Source organism: Oncorhynchus mykiss, chromosome 20 (genome assembly GCF_013265735.2).
Source record: "Oncorhynchus mykiss isolate Arlee chromosome 20, USDA_OmykA_1.1, whole genome shotgun sequence".
Lineage (NCBI taxonomy): Eukaryota > Metazoa > Chordata > Actinopteri > Salmoniformes > Salmonidae > Oncorhynchus > Oncorhynchus mykiss.
Window position 1 is genome coordinate 44409000 of NC_048584.1, and position 20954 is coordinate 44429953.

Below are 20954 nucleotides of genomic sequence, written 5' to 3' on the forward strand. Positions count from 1 at the left end.
CCACCGGGGCTTTTCATATTGCAAATGGCACCCAAGTCAACATCCAAAAGCCAAATTTTGAAAAAATAATAAAAAAAAAACAAACTTAAAACCCCTTAAAAAAGTGCTTTCTGGACCTTTTTTCGAAATTCTTTCGAGTTTTTTGTCAATTACACATGTGTAAGAACTGTATGAGTATACTTTTGTCATCATATATATATATTTTTTAAGTACATGCGCATAAGGCATATGTTTTGTCCATTTGCAATATGATTTCATAGGATGTCAAAAGTCAAAAGTCAAAAATGTCAAAATTTGGTAAAAAACTTCACACATCCTTAAAAAAGTGCTTTCTGGACCTTTTTTCAAAATTCTTTCGATTTTTGTGTCAATTACACATGTATAAGAACTTTATCAACATACTTTAGTCATACTTTATTATCATATATATATTTTTTTACTTGTGCATAAGGCATATGTTTTCTCCATTTGCAATATGATGTCATAGGAAGTCAAAAGTCAAAGTCAAAAGTAAATATTTTCCTCCGTGCACCTGGTGATCTGAAATGTGCACCTGGTGACCTGAAATGTGCACCTGGTGATCTAAAATATGCAACTGGTAACCCAAAAAAAAAAATTTGGGATGTTTTTTTGTTTATGTTTCCTTACTTTTTCAAAGTCACTGTGCATTTGCAATATGTTTTAATGGGCAGGTACCATCACGAATTTGTCATGCTCAAAATTCAAACTTTACTTTGCTCAAACTATACCTTGGTCAACTTGTATTACATATTTCTTCTTGTTTTACTTGTGCATAAGGCATATGTTTTCTCCATTTGCAATATGATGTCATAGGAAGTCAAAAGTCAAAGTCAAAAGTAAATATTTTCCTCCGTGCACCTGGTGATCTGAAATGTGCACCTGGTGACCTGAAATGTGCACCTGGTGATCTAAAATATGCAACTGGTAACCCCAAAAAAAAATTTTGGGATGTTTTTTTGTTTATGTTTCCTTACTTTTTCAAAGTCACTGTGCATTTGCAATATGTTTTAATGGGCAGGTACCATCACGAATTTGTCATGCTCAAAATTCAAGCTTGTGATCTAAAATATGCAACTGGTTACCCAAAATTTTTTGGGATGTTTTTTTGTTTATGTTTCCTTACTTTTTCAAAGTCACTGTGCATTTGCAACATGTTTCAATGGGCAGGTACCATCACGAATTTGTCATGCTATAAATTCAAGCTTTACTTTGCTCAAACTATACCTTTGTCATCTTGTGATCTAAAATATGCAACTGGTTACCTAAAACATTTGTTGATGTTTTTTTGTTTATGTTTCCTTACTTTTTCAAAGTCACTGTGCATTTGCAATATGTTTCAATGGGCAGGTACCATCACGAATTTGTCATGCTCAAAATTTTTTAGATGTATTTTTTTTTGTTTCTTACTTTTTCAAAGTCACTGTGCATTTGCAATATGTTTTAATGGGCAGGTACCATCACGAATTTGTTTATGTTTCCTTACTTTTTCAAAGTCACTGTGCATTTGCAATATGTTTCAATGGGCAGGTACCATCACGAATTTGTCATGCTCAAAATTTTTTAGATGTATTTTTTTTTGTTTCTTACTTTTTCAAAGTCACTGTGCATTTGCAATATGTTTTAAAGGGCAGGTACCATCACAAATTTGTCATGCTCAAAATTCAAGCTTTACTTTGCTCAAACTATACCTTTGTCATCTTGTGATCTAAAATATGCAACTGGTTACCCCAAAAAATTGTTGATGTTTTTTTATTTATGTTTCCTTACTTTTTCAAAGTCACTGTGCATTTGCAATATGTTTCAATGGGCAGGTACCATCACGAATTTGTCATGCTCAAATTTTTTTAGATGTATTTTTTTTTGTTTCCTTACTTTTTCAAAGTCACTGTGCATTTGCAATATGTTTTAATGGGCAGGTACCATCACGAATTTGTCATGCTATAAAAATCCTGCAGGAATGTGAAATTGACTGGCCCGATGAACTCGGGATGGCTTTGCAGTGATTCTGGGTCATCTCAATCGCTCGTTTGGGTTGATTTCAGAATGTCGCTTTTGGTGATGTTTTTTCACTATAGAATCATATTGCAAATGTACAAGAGTCAAGTGGACAAGAGTCCATCAGTCAATTAGATATCATTCTGACCACCAAACTGATACAAACTGACACCAAACCCACTTTTTCCAACTCGTTTAGTAGCCAACTATTACATACTTCAGAGCTGGCCCAAAATTCACAACGCCTTCGGTTCAAACCATAAAAAAAACATAAAACACGTAGTTACGTTCTAGCTGCGGGTCCATTTCTTATGTTATGTGTTGGCCTAGCTGAGGCGACCCCGAATCCCAAGTTTCGGCTCGATAGGTCATTTGGTGTCCGAGAAAAACCCTAATTGGTGCTGAAAATCCACTATTTTCCATGACTTGCTACGGGGTCCTTGAATGAGCTATCGGACAGAAACGTTGGGGTCTGTCTATATGGGCCGAGACGTTCGCAATGCACCTAGTCTTGCGACTCTGGGACATTTCTAAATGTCGTCATTTTCGTGATGCAAAAATGAATTGAAGTTATTGCAAATGTACGAGGCTGTTTCTCGGTCCGAGAACCTTCTAGAGCCACGTAACTCACCACGCACCATCTACGGGAGGTCTAGAACAGGTTTCTAAAGTTTCGGAACTCTAGGTCCGACGGTTCTTTTTTTAGCTCCAACAAAGCTAACTATTGCAGCCACTGTCTGTCTCTACGCACCCCAATACGTCCCTCCTTCCAAGTTGTGTTTTAGTGTGATTTTTTTTTCCTTTGAATTTTTTTGGGAAAAATGACTGATTTACAGTTCATGGGGGTTGCCTAATCACACATATGAAGTTTTGGAAAGATCAGACTTTTTTAACCCTTCGAAACAGCCCCTGAGACACCAATTATGGCACTTCCGGTTGGCACAGGAAGTTATAAATCAACACATATCCTCATTGGGGTATGCTGTTACAGAATCCTGAGTTTTAAGTCCTTACGTTAAGGATTGACTGATCTACACAGGGTTGAATGCACTATGTCTATCAAACTGCATGCAGTGTATGGGTAAACACTTTTAGGGGCATTTTAACCACTTCCGGTTGGTCCAGGAAGCTTAGAATCGACACAGGTAGACCTCATAGTGGCCTGATGGACTGGTACCGAAGACAGGTTCATACGGCATTCATAACCCACATAGGCCTCAGGTTGAAATTAGGGGTGCAGGCAATGTATTCCTATGGGGAGAGATGACACTGTAATCTGTGAGATCAAAAAACACTGTTTTACTGTTAAGGGTTAATGCCACACGGTCAAGGTTAGGCTTGTTGAGATCGGGAGGACCTTAGGAACATTCATGTGGTGGAATTTTTCTTCTCACCCTAACGGTTCTCTCACTGTCACTCAAAAGCAAATGACATTGTGGGGCAGGCTTCATTTTGGGCCTACTATTCTAATGGTCGGTTATTGTGTTATTTCAGAAAATCATAGAAAATCACAGAAATGTCGCAGAGCTCCGCAGCAAACTTTAAAAAGATTCGTATGAACACCCTGCAACTGGATCTGTAACCGTTGAAAAAAAAAATGCCTATTTGTGACCCTCACCAATTTGTCATTGTTCCGTTTCTCTTAAATGACGATAGATAAATGGCTGGTTCTTTTTTTATTGACACCGGAGGCTCCTTGGCTTTGACCTGAAGTGGAAAAATAATTGCTCTACTTCCATTTTAAGCCTTTAATCCCAGAAAAATGTCCGTAACTCAAAAACCGTCGAGGCCTAGACGCCATCCCGTTCGGGGCCAACTGCCCGTTACGCCAACCCTACGCTCGCCAAGTTTCGGCTTCGAAATATTTTCAGTTTTTGAGATAAGGCCCCGTCGCGATTCGTGATGTTTTGCCAAATTGCCATATGATTCCGTATGCCATCTGGTGGGAATGTCCGGGACGGCGGAAAAAACGGTCCGAAACTTGTTTTTTTTTAAAAACGGAAACCGAACGTCCGACAAAGTTCATTCGATGACTTCCCGGTAGGTCCGGCCCTACCGCACGGCCCGACGCCGACCGCGAATTTTACAAACGATTTCGGACGTCCGGTAAGGGACCGTACATTTGCAATATGGACTTTCTCACTGATCATACACGAAATGCCGAAATGTTCCCTTATGTATGTGAGTCTTTCTGGGTAAGTCTCTAAGAGTAATTACAGCTGTGAGTCTTTCTGGGTAAGTCTCTAAGAGTAATTACAGCTGTGAGTCTTTCTGGGTAAGTCTCTAAGAGTAATTACAGCTGTGAGTCTTTCTGGGTAAGTCTCTAAGAGTAATTACAGCTGTGAGTCTTTCTGGGTAAGTCTCTAAGAGTGATTACAGCTGTGAGTCTTTCTGGGTAAGTCTCTCAGAGTAATTACAGCTGTGAGTCTTTCTGGGTAAGTCTCTAAGAGTAATTACAGCTGTGAGTCTTTCTGGGTAAGTCTCTAAGAGTAATTACAGCTGTGAGTCTTTCTGGGTAAGTCTCTAAGAGTAATTACAGCTGTGAGTCTTTCTGGGTAAGTCTCTCAGAGTAATTACAGCTGTGAGTCTTTCTGGGTAAGTCTCTAAGAGCTTTCCACACCTGGATTGTATAATATTTGCACATTAATATAAAAAAAATACTTTGAGCTCTGTCAAGTTGGTGATCGATCGCTAGACAACCATTTTCAAGTCTTGCCGTTGATTTTCAAGCTGGTTTAAGTCAAAGGTGGAGCTTGGCCACTCAGGAACATTCAATGTCATCTTGCGTTTTAGGTTATTGTCCTGCTGAAAGGTGAATTTCTCTCCCAGTGTCTGTTGGAAAGCAGACCGAACCAGGTTTTCCTCTAGGATTTTGTCTGTGCTTAGCTCTATTCTGTTTATTTTTATCCTAAAAAACTCCTTGGTCTTTGCCGGTGACAAGCATACTCATAACATGATGCAGCCATCACCATGATTGAAATATGAAGAGTGGTACTCAGTGATGTGTTGTGTTGAATTTGCTCCAAACATAATGCTTTGTATCAGGACATGAAGTTAATTTCTTTGCCACAATGTTTCTTTATTTTCACTCTGTCGTTTAGGTTAGTATTGTGGAGTGACTACAATGTTGATCCATCCTCAGTTTTCTCCAATCACAGCCATTAAACTCTGTAACTGTTTTAAAGTCACCATTGGCCTCATGGTGAAATCCCTGAGCGGTTTCCTTCCTCTCCGGCAACTTAGTTAGGAAGGACACCTGCATATTTGTAGTGATGCACTATACAAACTGTATTTAATAACTTCACTGTGCTCAATGGGATATTCAATGTCTGCTTTTTTTGTAGATGTTTACCCATCTACCAATCTTTGGGAGGCATTGGGAAACATCCCTGGTGTTTGTGATTGAATCCATGTCTGAAATTCACTGCTCGACCTGAGGGACCTTACAGACAATTGTATGTGTGGGGTACAGAGATGAGGTAGTCATTAAAAAAATAATGTTAAAGTGAGCCCATGGTACTTACTATGTGACTTGTTACGCAAATGTTTACTTCTGAACGTACTCAGGCCGTAACAAAAGGGGTTGAATACTTATTGACATTTCAGCTTTTCATTTTTTTCTAAAAACATAATTCCAAGCATTAGTAAAAACACCTTGACATTATTGTGTATTGTGTCAGTGACACAACATCTCATTCAGGCTGTAAACAACATGTGGAGTAAGTCAAGGGGTACAGTATGAATACTTTATGTAATTTCCTGCATTTTTTTTTGTTACATTTTGCCATTTGGTGGAGAGAGAAATGTTTGCAGTTTTTTAAATATGATATCTGAGAGAGACTGACGAACAAAATCAACGGGGGCTCCCCGTGGCAGGTAATACGACCACGATAACACGTTTAGATAACCGGACACTAACTGAAGTAAACTTTGGGCGACATCTTGTTGTTTCACTAAACAAATTTAGCAATAATAAAATAAAAAAGATCTGACGTGGGCTAAATGACTGACAGAACAAGAGAATGACAGATGGTGCACAACCACAACCAGGAATGGTCTTCTCCTGTCCTGGATTACACCTTGTGTATTCTACTATTCTACCTAGCAACAGTAAACTGAGACCATGACTGAGAAAGGGAGGCCACCAGTTGCTCATCCCTGATAAAGGAATAGGATGCCATAGTAGCCTCACTAGATAGCGTGTAAAGTGAATATGAATGTAAACAACAGAGCATGACTCTGTAGTGACTGACGGCGCCTTGGTGGTCAGATGGTATCCAATGGGCCCTGGTCAAAAGTAGTGCACTACATACGGAATAGGTTGCAATTTGGGATTCAGCCTCTGTGATTGAATTATAATGGAGGTCAATGGAGAGAACTGTAGTTCTATTATATCCAATGGGTTGACATCAGTAGTGACATCAGTAGTGACATCAGTAGGGACGTCTCCCCTGTCCTCTGGGACTAGAATAAGGCAATTCTCACAGGGGAGAATGCAGCCGTTGTTGCTTCACTTTTGGAAACAACAACAAACACACATACACACACACACACACACACACACACACACACACACACACACACAGACATAGAACATTTACACGTACACTAGCGTTGCAAATTTTGGGGAACTGGCAGCTTCATTAAATAGTACCTACAAAACACCAGTCTCAACGTCAACAGCGAACAGGCGACTTCGGGATGCTGGCCTTCTAGGCAGAGATGCAAAGAAAAAGCCATATCTCAGACTGCCCAATAAAAATAAAAGATTAAGATGGGCAAACGAACACAGACACTGGTCAGAGGAACTCTGCCTAGAAAGCCAGCATCCTGGAGTCACCTCTTCACTGTTGACGTTGAGACTGGTGTTTTGCAGGTACTATTTAATGAAGCTGACAATTGAGGACTTGTGAGGCGTCTGTTTCTCAAACTAGACACTCTAATGTACATGTCCTCTTGCTCAGTTGTGCACCGGGGCCTCCCACTCCTCTTTCTATTCTGGTTAGAGACAGTTTGCGCTGTTCTGTGAAGGGAGTAGTACACAGCGTTGTACGAGATCCTCAGTTACTTGGCAATTTCTCACATGGAATAGCCTTCATTTCTCAGAACAAGAATAGACTGACGAGTTTCAGAAGACAGTACAGGACATTTTGAGCCTGTAATCAAACCCACAAATGCTGATGCTCCAAATACTCAACTAGTCTACAGAAGGCCAGATTTATTGCTTCTTTAATCAGAACAACAGTTTTCAGCTGTGCTAACATAATTGCAAAATGGTTTTCTAATGATCAATTAGCCTTTTAAAATGATAAACTTGGATTAGCTAACACAACGTGCCATTGGAACACAGGAGTGATGGTTGCTGATAATGGGCCTCTGTACTCCTATGTAGATATTCCATTAAAACTACTAATAGTCATTTACAACATTAACAATGTCTACACTGTATTTCTGATCAATTTCATGCTATTTTAATGGAACAAAAAATGTGCTTTTCTTTCAAAAACAAGGACATTTCTAAGTGACCCCAAACTTTTGAACGGTATATCTAATCTATATATTTTCCATATATGACAACACTATTACCTCTCTCTTATTTTAAACCCTCTGCTACTTTTCAGACCCTTCCAGCCTCTGGAGCCTTTGGAGTCTCCTGTAGCAGAGTTTCATACCCTCTCTGAAGAGACAGCCACCCCTCTGGGCCAGAGAGAAGACACACTAGTGAAGGAAGAGGAGCTACCAGGACAGGAGCTACGAGGACAGGAGCTACCAGGACAGGAGCTACCAGGACAGGAGCTACCAGGACAGGAGAAGACCATTCCTCTACCAGGACAGGAGCTACCAGGACAGGAGAAGACCATTCCTCTACCAGGACAGGAGCTACCAGGACAGGAGAAGACCATTCCTCTACCAGGACAGGAGAAGACCATTCCTCCACCACAACAGGACAGTGGGTGAGTTCACAGACCCATGTTTAACATCATAGCTCTTCAGATATGTCTTTCTTCCCTTTCCTTTTCAGGTTGATGAAACCTTTGTCTAATGGGCAGCAGCTACAGCAATTAGGGTGTGTCTGTCTGTCTGTCTGTCTGTCTGTCTGTCTGTCCGTCCGTCCGTCCGTCCGTCCGTCTGTCTCATTGTAATGATGTACAAATAGTTGAGTATAAAAGGGAAGATAAATTAACACAAATATGGGTTGTATTTACAATGGTGTTTGTTCTTCACTGGTTGCCCTTTTCTCATGGCAACAGGTCACATATCTTGCTGCTGTGATGGTACACTGTGGTATTTCACCCAGTAGATATGGGAGTTTATCACGATTGGATTTGTTTTCAAATTCTTTGTTGGTCTGTGTAATCTGAGGGAAATATGTCTCTCTAATATGGTCATACATTTGGCAGGAGGTTAGGAAGTGCAGCTCAGTTTCCACCTCATTTTGTGGGAAATGTGAACATAGCCTGTCTTCTCTTGAGAGCCATGTCTGCCTACGGCGGCCTCTCTCAATAGCAAGGCCATGCTCACTGAGTCTGTACATAGTCGAAGCTTTGGGTCAGTCACAGTGGTCAGGTATCCAGTTCGCTCTGTTTTTTTGTTAATTCTTTCCAATGTATCAAGTAATTATCTTTTTGTTTTCTCATGAATTTGTTGGGTCTAATTGTGTTGCTGTCCTGGGGCTCTGTGGGGTGTGTTTGTGTTTGTGAACAGAGGCCCAGGACCAGTTTGCTTAGGGGACTCTTCTCCAGGTTCATCTCTCTGTAGGTGATGGTTTTGTTATGGAAAGTTTGGAAATTGTTTCCTTTTAGGTCTTTTCTGGATATTGATATTGTCCTAATTAATGATTATTATTAATAATGCATGCATCATTTTGTGTTTTACGTTGTACACTGAGGATGTTTTGGGGGTCTCAATTTGGTGTTTTTCCCATTTTGTGGATTGTAGATCATCAGCAAACAGTAGACATTTGACTTCAGATTCTAGTAGGATGAGGACGGGTGCTGCAGACTGTTCTACTGCCCTCGCCAATTCATTTATATATATGCAGTGCATTGCGAAAGTATTCGGCCCCCTTGAACTTTGTCAAGGTCAACATTGGATCATTCAGAGATCCTCACTGAACTTCTGGAGAGAGTTTGCTGCACTGAAAGTAAAGGGGCTGAATAATTTTGCACGCCCAATTTATCAGTTTTTGATTTGTTAAAAAAGTTTGAAATATCCAATAAATGTCGTTCCACTTCATGATTGTGTCCCACTTGTTGTTGATTCTTCACAAAAAAATACAGTTTTATATCTTTATGTTTGAAGCCTGAAATGTGGCAAAAGGTCGCAAAGTTCAAGGGGGCCGAATACTTTCGCAAGGCACTGTATGTATGTATATTGAAGAACGTGGGTGTCACGACTTCCGAAGGTGGCTCCTCTTCCTGTTTGGGCGGTGCTCGGTGGTCGTAGTCGCTGGTCTATTAACAGTGTTAATATAGCGCCGTACCAAGGTGGCTCCTCTTCCTGTTTGGGCGGCGCTCGGTGGTCGTAGTCGCTGGTCTATTAACAGTGTTAATGTAGCGCCGTACCAAGGTGGCTCCTCTTCCTGTTTGGGCGGCGCTCGGTGGTCGTAGTCGCTGGTCTATTAACAGTGTTAATGTAGCACCGTACCAAGGTGGCTCCTCTTCCTGTTTGGGCGGCGCTCGGTGGTCGTAGTCGCTGGTCTATTAACAGTGTTAATGTAGCACCGTACCAAGGTGGCTCCTCTTCCTGTTTGGGCGGTGCTCGGTGGTCGTAGTCGCTGGTCTATTAACAGTGTTAATGTAGCACCGTACCAAGGTGGCTCCTCTTCCTGTTTGGGCGGCGCTCGGTGGTCGTAGTCGCTGGTCTATTAACAGTGTTAATGTAGCACCGTACCAAGGTGGCTCCTCTTCCTGTTTGGGCGGTGCTCGGTGGTCGTAGTCGCTGGTCTATTAACAGTGTTAATGTAGCGCCGTACCAAGGTGGCTCCTCTTCCTGTTTGGGCGGCGCTCGGTGGTCGTAGTCGCTGGTCTATTAACAGTGTTAATGTAGCGCCGTACCAAGGTGGCTCCTCTTCCTGTTTGGGCGGCGCTCGGTGGTCGTAATCGCTGGTCTATTAACAGTGTTAATGTAGCACCGTACCAAGGTGGCTCCTCTTCCTGTTTGGGCGGCGCTCGGTGGTCGTAGTCGCTGGTCTATTAACAGTGTTAATGTAGCACCGTACCAAGGTGGCTCCTCTTCCTGTTTGGGCGGTGCTCGGTGGTCGTAGTCGCTGGTCTATTAACAGTGTTAATGTAGCGCCGTACCAAGGTGGCTCCTCTTCCTGTTTGGGCGGTGCTCGGTGGTCGTAGTCGCTGGTCTATTAACAGTGTTAATGTAGCACCGTACCAAGGTGGCTCCTCTTCCTGTTTGGGCGGTGCTCGGTGGTCGTAGTCGCTGGTCTATTAACAGTGTTAATGTAGCGCCGTACCAAGGTGGCTCCTCTTCCTGTTTGGACGGCGCTCGGTGGTCGTAGTCGCTGGTCTATTAACAGTGTTAATGTAGCACCGTACCAAGGTGGCTCCTCTTCCTGTTTGGGCGGTGCTCGGTGGTCGTAGTCGCTGGTCTATTAACAGTGTTAATGTAGCACCGTACCAAGGTGGCTCCTCTTCCTGTTTGGGCGGTGCTCGGTGGTCGTAGTCGCTGGTCTATTAACAGTGTTAATATAGCGCCGTACCAAGGTGGCTCCTCTTCCTGTTTGGGCGGCGCTCGGTGGTCGTAGTCGCTGGTCTATTAACAGTGTTAATGTAGCGCCGTACCAAGGTGGCTCCTCTTCCTGTTCGGGCGGCGCTCGGTGGTCGTAGTCGCTGGTCTATTAACAGTGTTAATGTAGCGCCGTACCAAGGTGGCTCCTCTTCCTGTTCGGGCGGCGCTCGGTGGTCGTAGTCGCTGGTCTATTAACAGTGTTAATGTAGCACCGTACCAAGGTGGCTCCTCTTCCTGTTTGGGCGGTGCTCGGTGGTCGTAGTCGCTGGTCTATTAACAGTGTTAATGTAGCACCGTACCAAGGTGGCTCCTCTTCCTGTTTGGGCGGCGCTCGGTGGTCGTAGTCGCTGGTCTATTAACAGTGTTAATGTAGCACCGTACCAAGGTGGCTCCTCTTCCTGTTTGGGCGGTGCTCGGTGGTAGTAGTCGCTGGTCTATTAACAGTGTTAATGTAGCGCCGTACCAAGGTGGCTCCTCTTCCTGTTTGGGCGGCGCTCGGTGGTCGTAGTCGCTGGTCTATTAACAGTGTTAATGTAGCGCCGTACCAAGGTGGCTCCTCTTCCTGTTTGGGCGGCGCTCGGTGGTCGTAGTCGCTGGTCTATTAACAGTGTTAATGTAGCACCGTACCAAGGTGGCTCCTCTTCCTGTTTGGGCGGCGCTCGGTGGTCGTAGTCGCTGGTCTATTAACAGTGTTAATGTAGCACCGTACCAAGGTGGCTCCTCTTCCTGTTTGGGCGGCGCTCGGTGGTCGTAGTCGCTGGTCTATTAACAGTGTTAATGTAGCACCGTACCAAGGTGGCTCCTCTTCCTGTTTGGGCGGCGCTCGGTGGTCGTAGTCGCTGGTCTATTAACAGTGTTAATGTCGCGCCGTACCAAGGTGGCTCCTCTTCCTGTTTGGGCGGCGCTCGGTGGTCGTAGTCGCTGGTCTATTAACAGTGTTAATGTAGCACCGTACCAAGGTGGCTCCTCTTCTTGTTTGGGCGGCGCTCGGTGGTCGTAGTCGCTGGTCTATTAACAGTGTTAATGTAGCACCGTACCAAGGTGGCTCCTCTTCCTGTTTGGGCGGCGCTCGGTGGTCGTAGTCGCTGGTCTATTAACAGTGTTAATGTAGCGCCGTACCAAGGTGGCTCCTCTTCCTGTTTGGGCGGCGCTCGGTGGTCGTAGTCGCTGGTCTATTAACAGTGTTAATGTAGCGCCGTACCAAGGTGGCTCCTCTTCCTGTTTGGGCGGCGCTCGGTGGTCGTAGTCGCTGGTCTATTAACAGTGTTAATGTAGCGCCGTACCAAGGTGGCTCCTCTTCCTGTTTGGGCGGCGCTCGGTGGTCGTAGTCGCTGGTCTATTAACAGTGTTAATGTAGCACCGTACCAAGGTGGCTCCTCTTCCTGTTTGGGCGGCGCTCGGTGGTCGTAGTCGCTGGTCTATTAACAGTGTTAATGTAGCACCGTACCAAGGTGGCTCCTCTTCCTGTTTGGGCGGCGCTCGGTGGTCGTAGTCGCTGGTCTATTAACAGTGTTAATGTAGCGCCGTACCAAGGTGGCTCCTCTTCCTGTTTGGGCGGTGCTCGGTGGTCGTAGTCGCTGGTCTATTAACAGTGTTAATGTAGCGCCGTACCAAGGTGGCTCCTCTTCCTGTTTGGGCGGTGCTCGGTGGTCGTAGTCGCTGGTCTATTAACAGTGTTAATGTAGCACCGTACCAAGGTGGCTCCTCTTCCTGTTTGGGCGGTGCTCGGTGGTCGTAGTCGCTGGTCTATTAACAGTGTTAATGTAGCGCCGTACCAAGGTGGCTCCTCTTCCTGTTTGGGCGGCGCTCGGTGGTCGTAGTCGCTGGTCTATTAACAGTGTTAATGTAGCACCGTACCAAGGTGGCTCCTCTTCCTGTTTGGGCGGTGCTCGGTGGTCGTAGTCGCTGGTCTATTAACAGTGTTAATGTAGCACCGTACCAAGGTGGCTCCTCTTCCTGTTTGGGCGGTGCTCGGTGGTCGTAGTCGCTGGTCTATTAACAGTGTTAATGTAGCACCGTACCAAGGTGGCTCCTCTTCCTGTTTGGGCGGTGCTCGTGGTCGTAGTCGCTGGTCTATTGACAGTGTTAATGTAGCACCGTACCAAGGTGGCTCCTCTTCCTGTTTGGGCGGCGCTCGGTGGTCGTAGTCGCTGGTCTATTAACAGTGTTAATGTAGCGCCCTACCAAGGTGGCTCCTCTTCCTGTTTGGGCGGCGCTCGGTGGTCGTAGTCGCTGGTCTATTAACAGTGTTAATGTAGCACCGTACCAAGGTGGCTCCTCTTCCTGTTTGGGCGGTGCTCGGTGGTCGTAGTCGCTGGTCTATTAACAGTGTTAATGTAGCACCGTACCAAGGTGGCTCCTCTTCCTGTTTGGGCGGCGCTCGGTGGTCGTAGTCGCTGGTCTATTAACAGTGTTAATGTAGCACCGTACCAAGGTGGCTCCTCTTCCTGTTTGGGCGGTGCTCGGTGGTCGTAGTCGCTGGTCTATTAACAGTGTTAATGTAGCACCGTACCAAGGTGGCTCCTCTTCCTGTTTGGGCGGTGCTCGGTGGTCGTAGTCGCTGGTCTATTAACAGTGTTAATGTAGCGCCGTACCAAGGTGGCTCCTCTTCCTGTTTGGGCGGCGCTCGGTGGTCGTAGTCGCTGGTCTATTAACAGTGTTAATGTAGCACCGTACCAAGGTGGCTCCTCTTCCTGTTTGGGCGGTGCTCGGTGGTCGTAGTCGCTGGTCTATTAACAGTGTTAATGTAGCACCGTACCAAGGTGGCTCCTCTTCCTGTTTGGGCGGTGCTCGGTGGTCGTAGTCGCTGGTCTATTAACAGTGTTAATGTAGCACCGTACCAAGGTGGCTCCTCTTCCTGTTTGGGCGGTGCTCGTGGTCGTAGTCGCTGGTCTATTGACAGTGTTAATGTAGCACCGTACCAAGGTGGCTCCTCTTCCTGTTTGGGCGGCGCTCGGTGGTCGTAGTCGCTGGTCTATTAACAGTGTTAATGTAGCGCCCTACCAAGGTGGCTCCTCTTCCTGTTTGGGCGGCGCTCGGTGGTCGTAGTCGCTGGTCTATTAACAGTGTTAATGTAGCACCGTACCAAGGTGGCTCCTCTTCCTGTTTGGGCGGTGCTCGGTGGTCGTAGTCGCTGGTCTATTAACAGTGTTAATGTAGCACCGTACCAAGGTGGCTCCTCTTCCTGTTTGGGCGGCGCTCGGTGGTCGTAGTCGCTGGTCTATTAACAGTGTTAATGTAGCACCGTACCAAGGTGGCTCCTCTTCCTGTTTGGGCTGTGCTCGGTGGTCGTAGTCGCTGGTCTATTAACAGTGTTAATGTAGCACCGTACCAAGGTGGCTCCTCTTCCTGTTTGGGCGGTGCTCGGTGGTCGTAGTCGCTGGTCTATTGACAGTGTTAATGTAGCACCGTACCAAGGTGGCTCCTCTTCCTGTTTGGGCGGCGCTCGGTGGTCGTAGTCGCTGGTCTATTAACAGTGTTAATGTAGCGCCGTACCAAGGTGGCTCCTCTTCCTGTTTGGGCGGCGCTCGGTGGTTGTAGTCGCTGGTCTATTAACAGTGTTAATGTAGCACCGTACCAAGGTGGCTCCTCTTCCTGTTTGGGCGGTGCTCGGTGGTTGTAGTCGCTGGTCTATTAACAGTGTTAATGTAGCACCGTACCAAGGTGGCTCCTCTTCCTGTTTGGGCGGCGCTCGGTGGTCGTAGTCGCTGGTCTATTAACAGTGTTAATGTAGCACCGTACCAAGGTGGCTCCTCTTCCTGTTTGGGCGGCGCTCGGTGGTCGTAGTCGCTGGTCTATTAACAGTGTTAATGTAGCACCGTACCAAGGTGGCTCCTCTTCCTGTTTGGGCGGCGCTCGGTGGTCGTAGTCACTGGTCTATTAACAGTGTTAATGTAGCACCGTACCAAGGTGGCTCCTCTTCCTGTTTGGGCGGCGCTCGGTGGTCGTAGTCGCTGGTCTATTAACAGTGTTAATGTAGCGCCGCACCAAGGTGGCTCCTCTTCCTGTTTGGGCGGTGCTCGGTGGTCGTAGTCGCTGGTCTATTAACAGTGTTAATATAGCGCCGTACCAAGGTGGCTCCTCTTCCTGTTTGGGCGGCGCTCGGTGGTCGTAGTCGCTGGTCTATTAACAGTGTTAATGTAGCGCCGTACCAAGGTGGCTCCTCTTCCTGTTTGGGCGGTGCTCGGTGGTCGTAGTCGCTGGTCTATTAACAGTGTTAATGTAGCGCCGTACCAAGGTGGCTCCTCTTCCTGTTTGGGCGGCGCTCGGTGGTCGTAGTCGCTGGTCTATTAACAGTGTTAATGTAGCGCCGTACCAAGGTGGCTCCTCTTCCTGTTTGGGCGGTGCTCGGTGGTCGTATTCGCTGGTCTATTAACAGTGTTAATGTAGCGCCGTACCAAGGTGGCTCCTCTTCCTGTTTGGGCGGTGCTCGGTGGTCGTATTCGCTGGTCTATTAACAGTGTTAATGTAGCGCCGTACCAAGGTGGCTCCTCTTCCTGTTTGGGCGGTGCTCGGTGGTCGTAGTCGCTGGTCTATTAACAGTGTTAATGTAGCACCGTACCAAGGTGGCTCCTCTTCCTGTTTGGGCGGTGCTCGGTGGTCGTAGTCGCTGGTCTATTAACAGTGTTAATGTAGCACCGTACCAAGGTGGCTCCTCTTCCTGTTTGGGCGGTGCTCGGTGGTCGTAGTCGCTGGTCTATTAACAGTGTTAATGTAGCACCGTACCAAGGGATAGTTCGTGTGGAAGATTCATTTACGTTCCCATTGTCATAATAGTCAGCAAAAAGTTTATTTTTCACGAGGAGATTATTTTTGTACTCTTTTTGTGCCTTCTCATTTTTACTTATTTTATTGTATTGACCTCTGAACAGCGGTTCAAAGGCCTCTCCGTTTGGGTGGGGATGAATATTTATGTGTGAAACTCTCCTGCCGTTGTTGGGCTCAAGGACACCTCTCACTTCACACCTCAGTGCTAATTGAAGTTGCAGTTAGATCTGTTCTGTCCTAGCCAGCTTGGTAGCCTTAATGTAGCATTCACTCCTTATAAAGTAAAATAGATTATTGTAATTTATTTTTTCTTCTTGGCTGTAAAGGTAGCTTCAGACTAAACATTACTCACTCAGTTCCAGGTTGGACAGTTTTTTCAGGTTTCTGTTGTGCTTCTTTTGCTGGTCGTTGGTTTGCCAGAGCATTTGCTTTATAGTCCTTGGGAATAATAATCTTTGGTAGTAGGAATCCTTTCTGGTAATTTGGAAGTTTTGATTTGGAGTGAAGGTTAAATCTATATTGTTGTAAGAACTGAAAAATTCAGGAGCTCATCTGCTCTCTCTCTCTCTCTCTCTGTCTCTCTGTCTCTCTCTCTCTCGCTCTCTTTTTCTCTCTCTTTCTCTCTCTCTCTGTCTCTCTCTCTCTCTCTCTCTCTCTCTCTCTCTCTCTCTCTCTGTCTTTCTCTCATACACTTAGTCAGAAGTTTTCATACACTTAGGTTGGAGTCATTAAAACTCTTTTTTTAACCACTACACAAGTGTATTATTAACAAACTATCGTTTTGGCAAGTCAGTGAGGACATCTACTTTGTGCATCACAATTCCAGTGGGTCAGAAGTTTACATACACTAAGTTGACTGTGCCTTTAAACAGCTTGGAAAATTCCAGAAATTATCTCAGGCTTTAGAAAATTCTGATAGGCTAATTGACATAATTTGAGTTAGTTGGAGGTGTACCTGTGGATAAATTTCAAGGCCTACATTCAAACTCAGTGCCTCTGCTTGACATCATGGAAAAATCTAAATAAATCAGCCAAGACCTCAGAAAAAAATTGTAGACATCCACAAGTCTGGTTCATTCTTGGGAGCAATTTACAAACTCCTGAAGGCACCACGTTCATCTGTACAGACAATAATACGCAAGTATAAACACCATGGGACCATGCAGCCGTCATACCGCTCAGGAAGGAGACGTATTCTGTCTCCTAGAGATCAACGTACTTTGGTGCAAAAAGAGCAAATCAATCCCAGAACAACAGCAAATGACCTTGTGAAGATGCTGGAGGAACAGGTACAAAAGTATCTATATCCACAGTAAAACGAATCCTATATCGACATCACCTGAAAGGCCACTCAACAAGGAAGAAGCCACTGCTCCAAAACCGCCATAAAAAAAAGCCAGACTACGGTTTGCAACTGCACATGGGGACACAGATTGGGACACAGATCATCAAGGTATTGGGTCTTCCAAATGGACAATGACCTCAAGCATACTTCCAAAGTTGTGGCAAAATGGCTAAAGGACAACAAAGTCAAGGTATTGGAGGTGCCATCACAAAGCCCTGACATCAATCCCATAGAAAATTGTGGGCAGAACTGAAAAGCGTGTGCGAGCAAGGAGGCCTACGAACCTGACTCAGTTACACCAGCTCTGTCAGCTCTGTCAGGAGGAATGGGCCAAAACTCACCCATCTTATTGTGGGAAGCTTGTGGAAGGCTACCCGAAACGTTTGACCTAAGTTAAACAATTTAAAGGCAATGCTACCAAATACTAATTGAGTGTATGTAAACTTCTGACCCACTGGGAATGTAATGAAAGAATTAAAAGCTGAAATAAATCATTCTCTCTACTATTATTCTGACATTTCACATTCTGAAAATAAAGTGGTGATCCTAACTGACCTAAGACAGGGATTTTTACTTGGATTAAATATTAGGAATTGTGAAAAACTGAGTTTAAATGTAGTTAGCTAAGGTTTATGTAAACTTCCGACTTCAACTGTAGCTACTGAGTGTTTTGTGTGTGTGTGTAAGAGAAAGAGAGAGAGAGAGAGAGAGAGAGAGAGAGAGAGTATGTGTTGAGTGTGTGTGTGTGTACTTAGTATGTGTGTGTGCGTATAGTATATAATATTATATTACAACCCCTGGCAGGTTGTCCTTGCTTTCAGTCCCTCTCTGGCTCTGTGAGTGGCTCTTAGCTGGAGCTGTGAACTGTGTGTGTGTGTTTGTGCGTGTGTGCATGTGTGCGTGTGTGCGTGTGTGTGTGTGTGTGTGCGTGCGTGTGTATCGGCGGGAGGAATTTGAGGCAGACGCTCAGCACAGCCCTGCTCATACAGACACTCAGAAGTCATTGGCTCACAGGGCCAGAGCAGACCGGGTTCAGAAGAAACACACGTGTGTTTGAGAAAGAAAGACAGAGAGAAGAGTAGGCTGTGTATCTGGTAGTTGGAGTGTGTCTACAGCTCTTCTCCAGTAGACTGGTTATTGGGTGACTTGAGGTGAGGTGAGTTTCTATTGCTCTACACGTTGTGTTGCTGTTAGAAGTGTTCTCTTTGCTGGCCTGTTTGTCATTCTGTGGTGTCTGTCTGTCTCTCTGTCTGTCTCTCTCTCTCTGTGTGTGTGTGTGGGGGGGGGGGGGGGGGGGGCAGATGGCCTAGGGTAACTACCACCACGTTTTGATAAGAGGAAGAAGGGAAGGAAATAAGAGAGGTGTGGTGGAGGGAAAGACATAAGGGCATCTCTCTCTGTTTCTCTCTCCCTCTCTCTCTCTCTCTATCTCTCTCTCTCTCTCTCTCTCTCTCTCTCTCTCTGTCTCTCTCTTTCTCTATCTATCTATCTATCTATCTATCTCTATCTCTCTTTCTCTGTTTCCCTCTCTCTGTTTCTCTCTGTCTCTCTGTTTCTCTGTTTCTCTCTCTTTCTCTGTTTCTCTCTCTCTCTCTCTCTCTCTCTCTCTCTCTCTGTCTCTCTTTCTCTATTGCTCTCTCTCTCTCTGTTTCTCTCTCTATCTCTCTGTCTCTCTTTCTCTGTCTCACTCTCTTTGTTTCTCTCTGTCTCTCTCTCTGTCTTTCTGTGTCTCTCTCTCTCTGTCTTTCTGTGTGTCTCTCTCTGTCTCTCTCTCTGTCTTTCTGTGTCTCTATCTCTGTTTCTCTCAATTCAATTCAATTCAATTCAAGTGGCTTTATTGGCATGGGAAACATGTGATAACATTGCCAAAGCAAGTGAGGTAGATAATATACAAAAGTGAAATAAACAATAAAAATTAACAGTAAACATTACACATACAGAAATTTCAAAACAATAAAGACATTACAAATGTCATATTATACATATATATATATACAGTGTTGTAACAATGTCCAAATGGTTAAAGAACACAAGGGAAAATAAATAAGCATGAATATGGGTTGTATTTACAATGGTGTTTGTTCTTCACTGGTTGCCCTTTTCTTGTGGCAACAGGTCACAAATCTTGCTGCTGTGATGGAACACTGTGGTATTTCACCCAGTAGATATGGGAGTTAATCAAAATTGGATTTGTTTTTCTAAATCTTTGTGGATCTGTGTAATCTGAGGGAAATACGAGTCTCCTTGACGTTATCCTCACAAATAATCCTGATAGGTATCAGTGTGGTGTTTTCTGTAATGACCTTAGTGATCACTGTTTTACAGCCTGTGTTTGTAACGGCTGCTCAGTGAAACGACCTGTCCTGATTTGTCATAGACATTTGCTAAAAAACTTTAATGAGTAAGCCTTCCTTCATGACCTGGCCTCTGTAAAATGGTATAGAATCAGCTTGATCCCCTCTGTCGAAGACTCTTGGACCTTCTTTTTTGATATTTTCAGTGGTATTGTTAACAAACACGCCCCCATAAAGAAAATGAGAATTAAAAACAGGTTCAGCCCCTGGTTCAACCGTGATCTGGCAGAGTTACTCCACCTCAAGAATTGCATTTGGCGAAAGGCTCGGGACACACATACTCAGGCTGACTGGCTCTCGTTCAGGCAAATGAGAAATAAGTTCACTCAGGCTATCCGGAAGGTCAAAGTTAGTTTTAAGGAGCAGTTCTCTCTCTGTGGGTCTAACCCCAAGAAGTTCTGGAAAACGATTAAAGACCTGGAGAATAAACCCTCCTTCTCACAGCTGCCCATGTCCCTTAAAGTTGATGATGTGGTTGTTACTGACAAAAAGCACATGTCTGAGCTCTTTAATCACCACTTCATTAAGTCAGGATTCCTATTTGACTCAGCCATGCCTCCTTGCCCGTCCAACATTTCCTCATCTCCCACCCCTTCTAATGCGACTCTGATGCTTCTCCCTCTTTTTTTTTTTCCCCTGCCCTGCTACAAAGTTTCTCCCTGCAGGCAGTCACTGAGTCAGAGGTGCTAACGGAGCTCCTTAAACTTGACCCCCAAAAAAAACATCTGGTTCAGATAGTTTAGACCCTTTCTTCTCTAAGGATCTGTCCATAGGACCACTGTGCTTTATGGAAGACATTGCTTAAAGAAAGAAAACACGTTTGGTGTTTGTAGGAAACTCCCCAAACATATGGAAAAAGGTACTCCGGTCAGATGAGACTAAAATTGAGTTTTTTTGTCCATCAAGGAAAATCTACTGCAGCCCTCACCCTCCACATACAACACCCTTTCTGCCAGTCACATTGTTTAAATTTAGTTTTTATTTCACAAAAAAATCACCTTTATTTAACCAGGTAGGCCAGTTGAGAACAAGTTCTCATTTACAACTGCGACCTGGCCAAGATGAAGCAAAGCAGTTCGACAAAAAAAACAACACAGAGTTACACATAAACAAACGTACAGTCAATAACACAATAGAAAAATATATGTACAGTGTGTGCTAATGTAGTAAGATTAGGGAGGTAAGGCAATAAATTGGCCATAGAGGTGAATTAATTACAATTTAGCATTAAGGAGTGACAGATGTGCAGATAATGATGTGCAAGTAGAGATACTGGTGTGCAAAAGATAAATAACAATATGGGGATGAAGTAGTTGTGGGTGTGCTATTTACAGACTGACTGTGTACAGGTATTGTGATTGGTAAGCTGCTCTGACAGCTGATGCTTAAATTTAGAAAGGGAGATGTGTCTCCAGTTTCAGTGATTTTTGCAATTCGTTCAAGTCATTGGCAGCATAGAACTGGAAGGAAAGGCGGCAAAAGGAGGTGTTGGCTTTGGGGGTGAAAAATATACCTGCTGGAGCGCCTGCTATGGGTGGGTGTTGCTATGGTGACCAGTGAGCTGAGATAAGGCGGGGCTTTACCTAGCAAAGACTTATAGATGACCTGGAGCCAGTGGGTTTGGCGACAAATATGTAGTGAGGGCCAGCCAACGAGAGCATACAGGTCGCAGTGGTGGGTGGTATATGGGGCTTTGGTGACAAAACGGATGGCACTGTGATAGACTACAT

The 20954-nt window shown here is 44.8% G+C and overlaps 1 protein-coding gene across 15 annotated transcripts in view; it reads left to right on the top strand.

Annotated features, from left to right (window-relative positions):
• LOC110499508 (protein piccolo) overlaps positions 1-20954 on the top strand; it is a 135696-nt gene that overhangs the window by 6977 nt on the left and 107765 nt on the right. For all 15 annotated transcript variants that reach the window (XR_005038028.1, XM_036956435.1, XM_036956434.1 and 12 more), the window contains exon 2: positions 7638-7970. Coding sequence is in view for 14 of the 15 variants with exons in the window: in XM_036956435.1 (XP_036812330.1) it covers positions 7638-7970 (333 nt within the window). In the remaining variant the exon portion in view is untranslated. The remainder of the gene's footprint in view (positions 1-7637; positions 7971-20954) is intronic.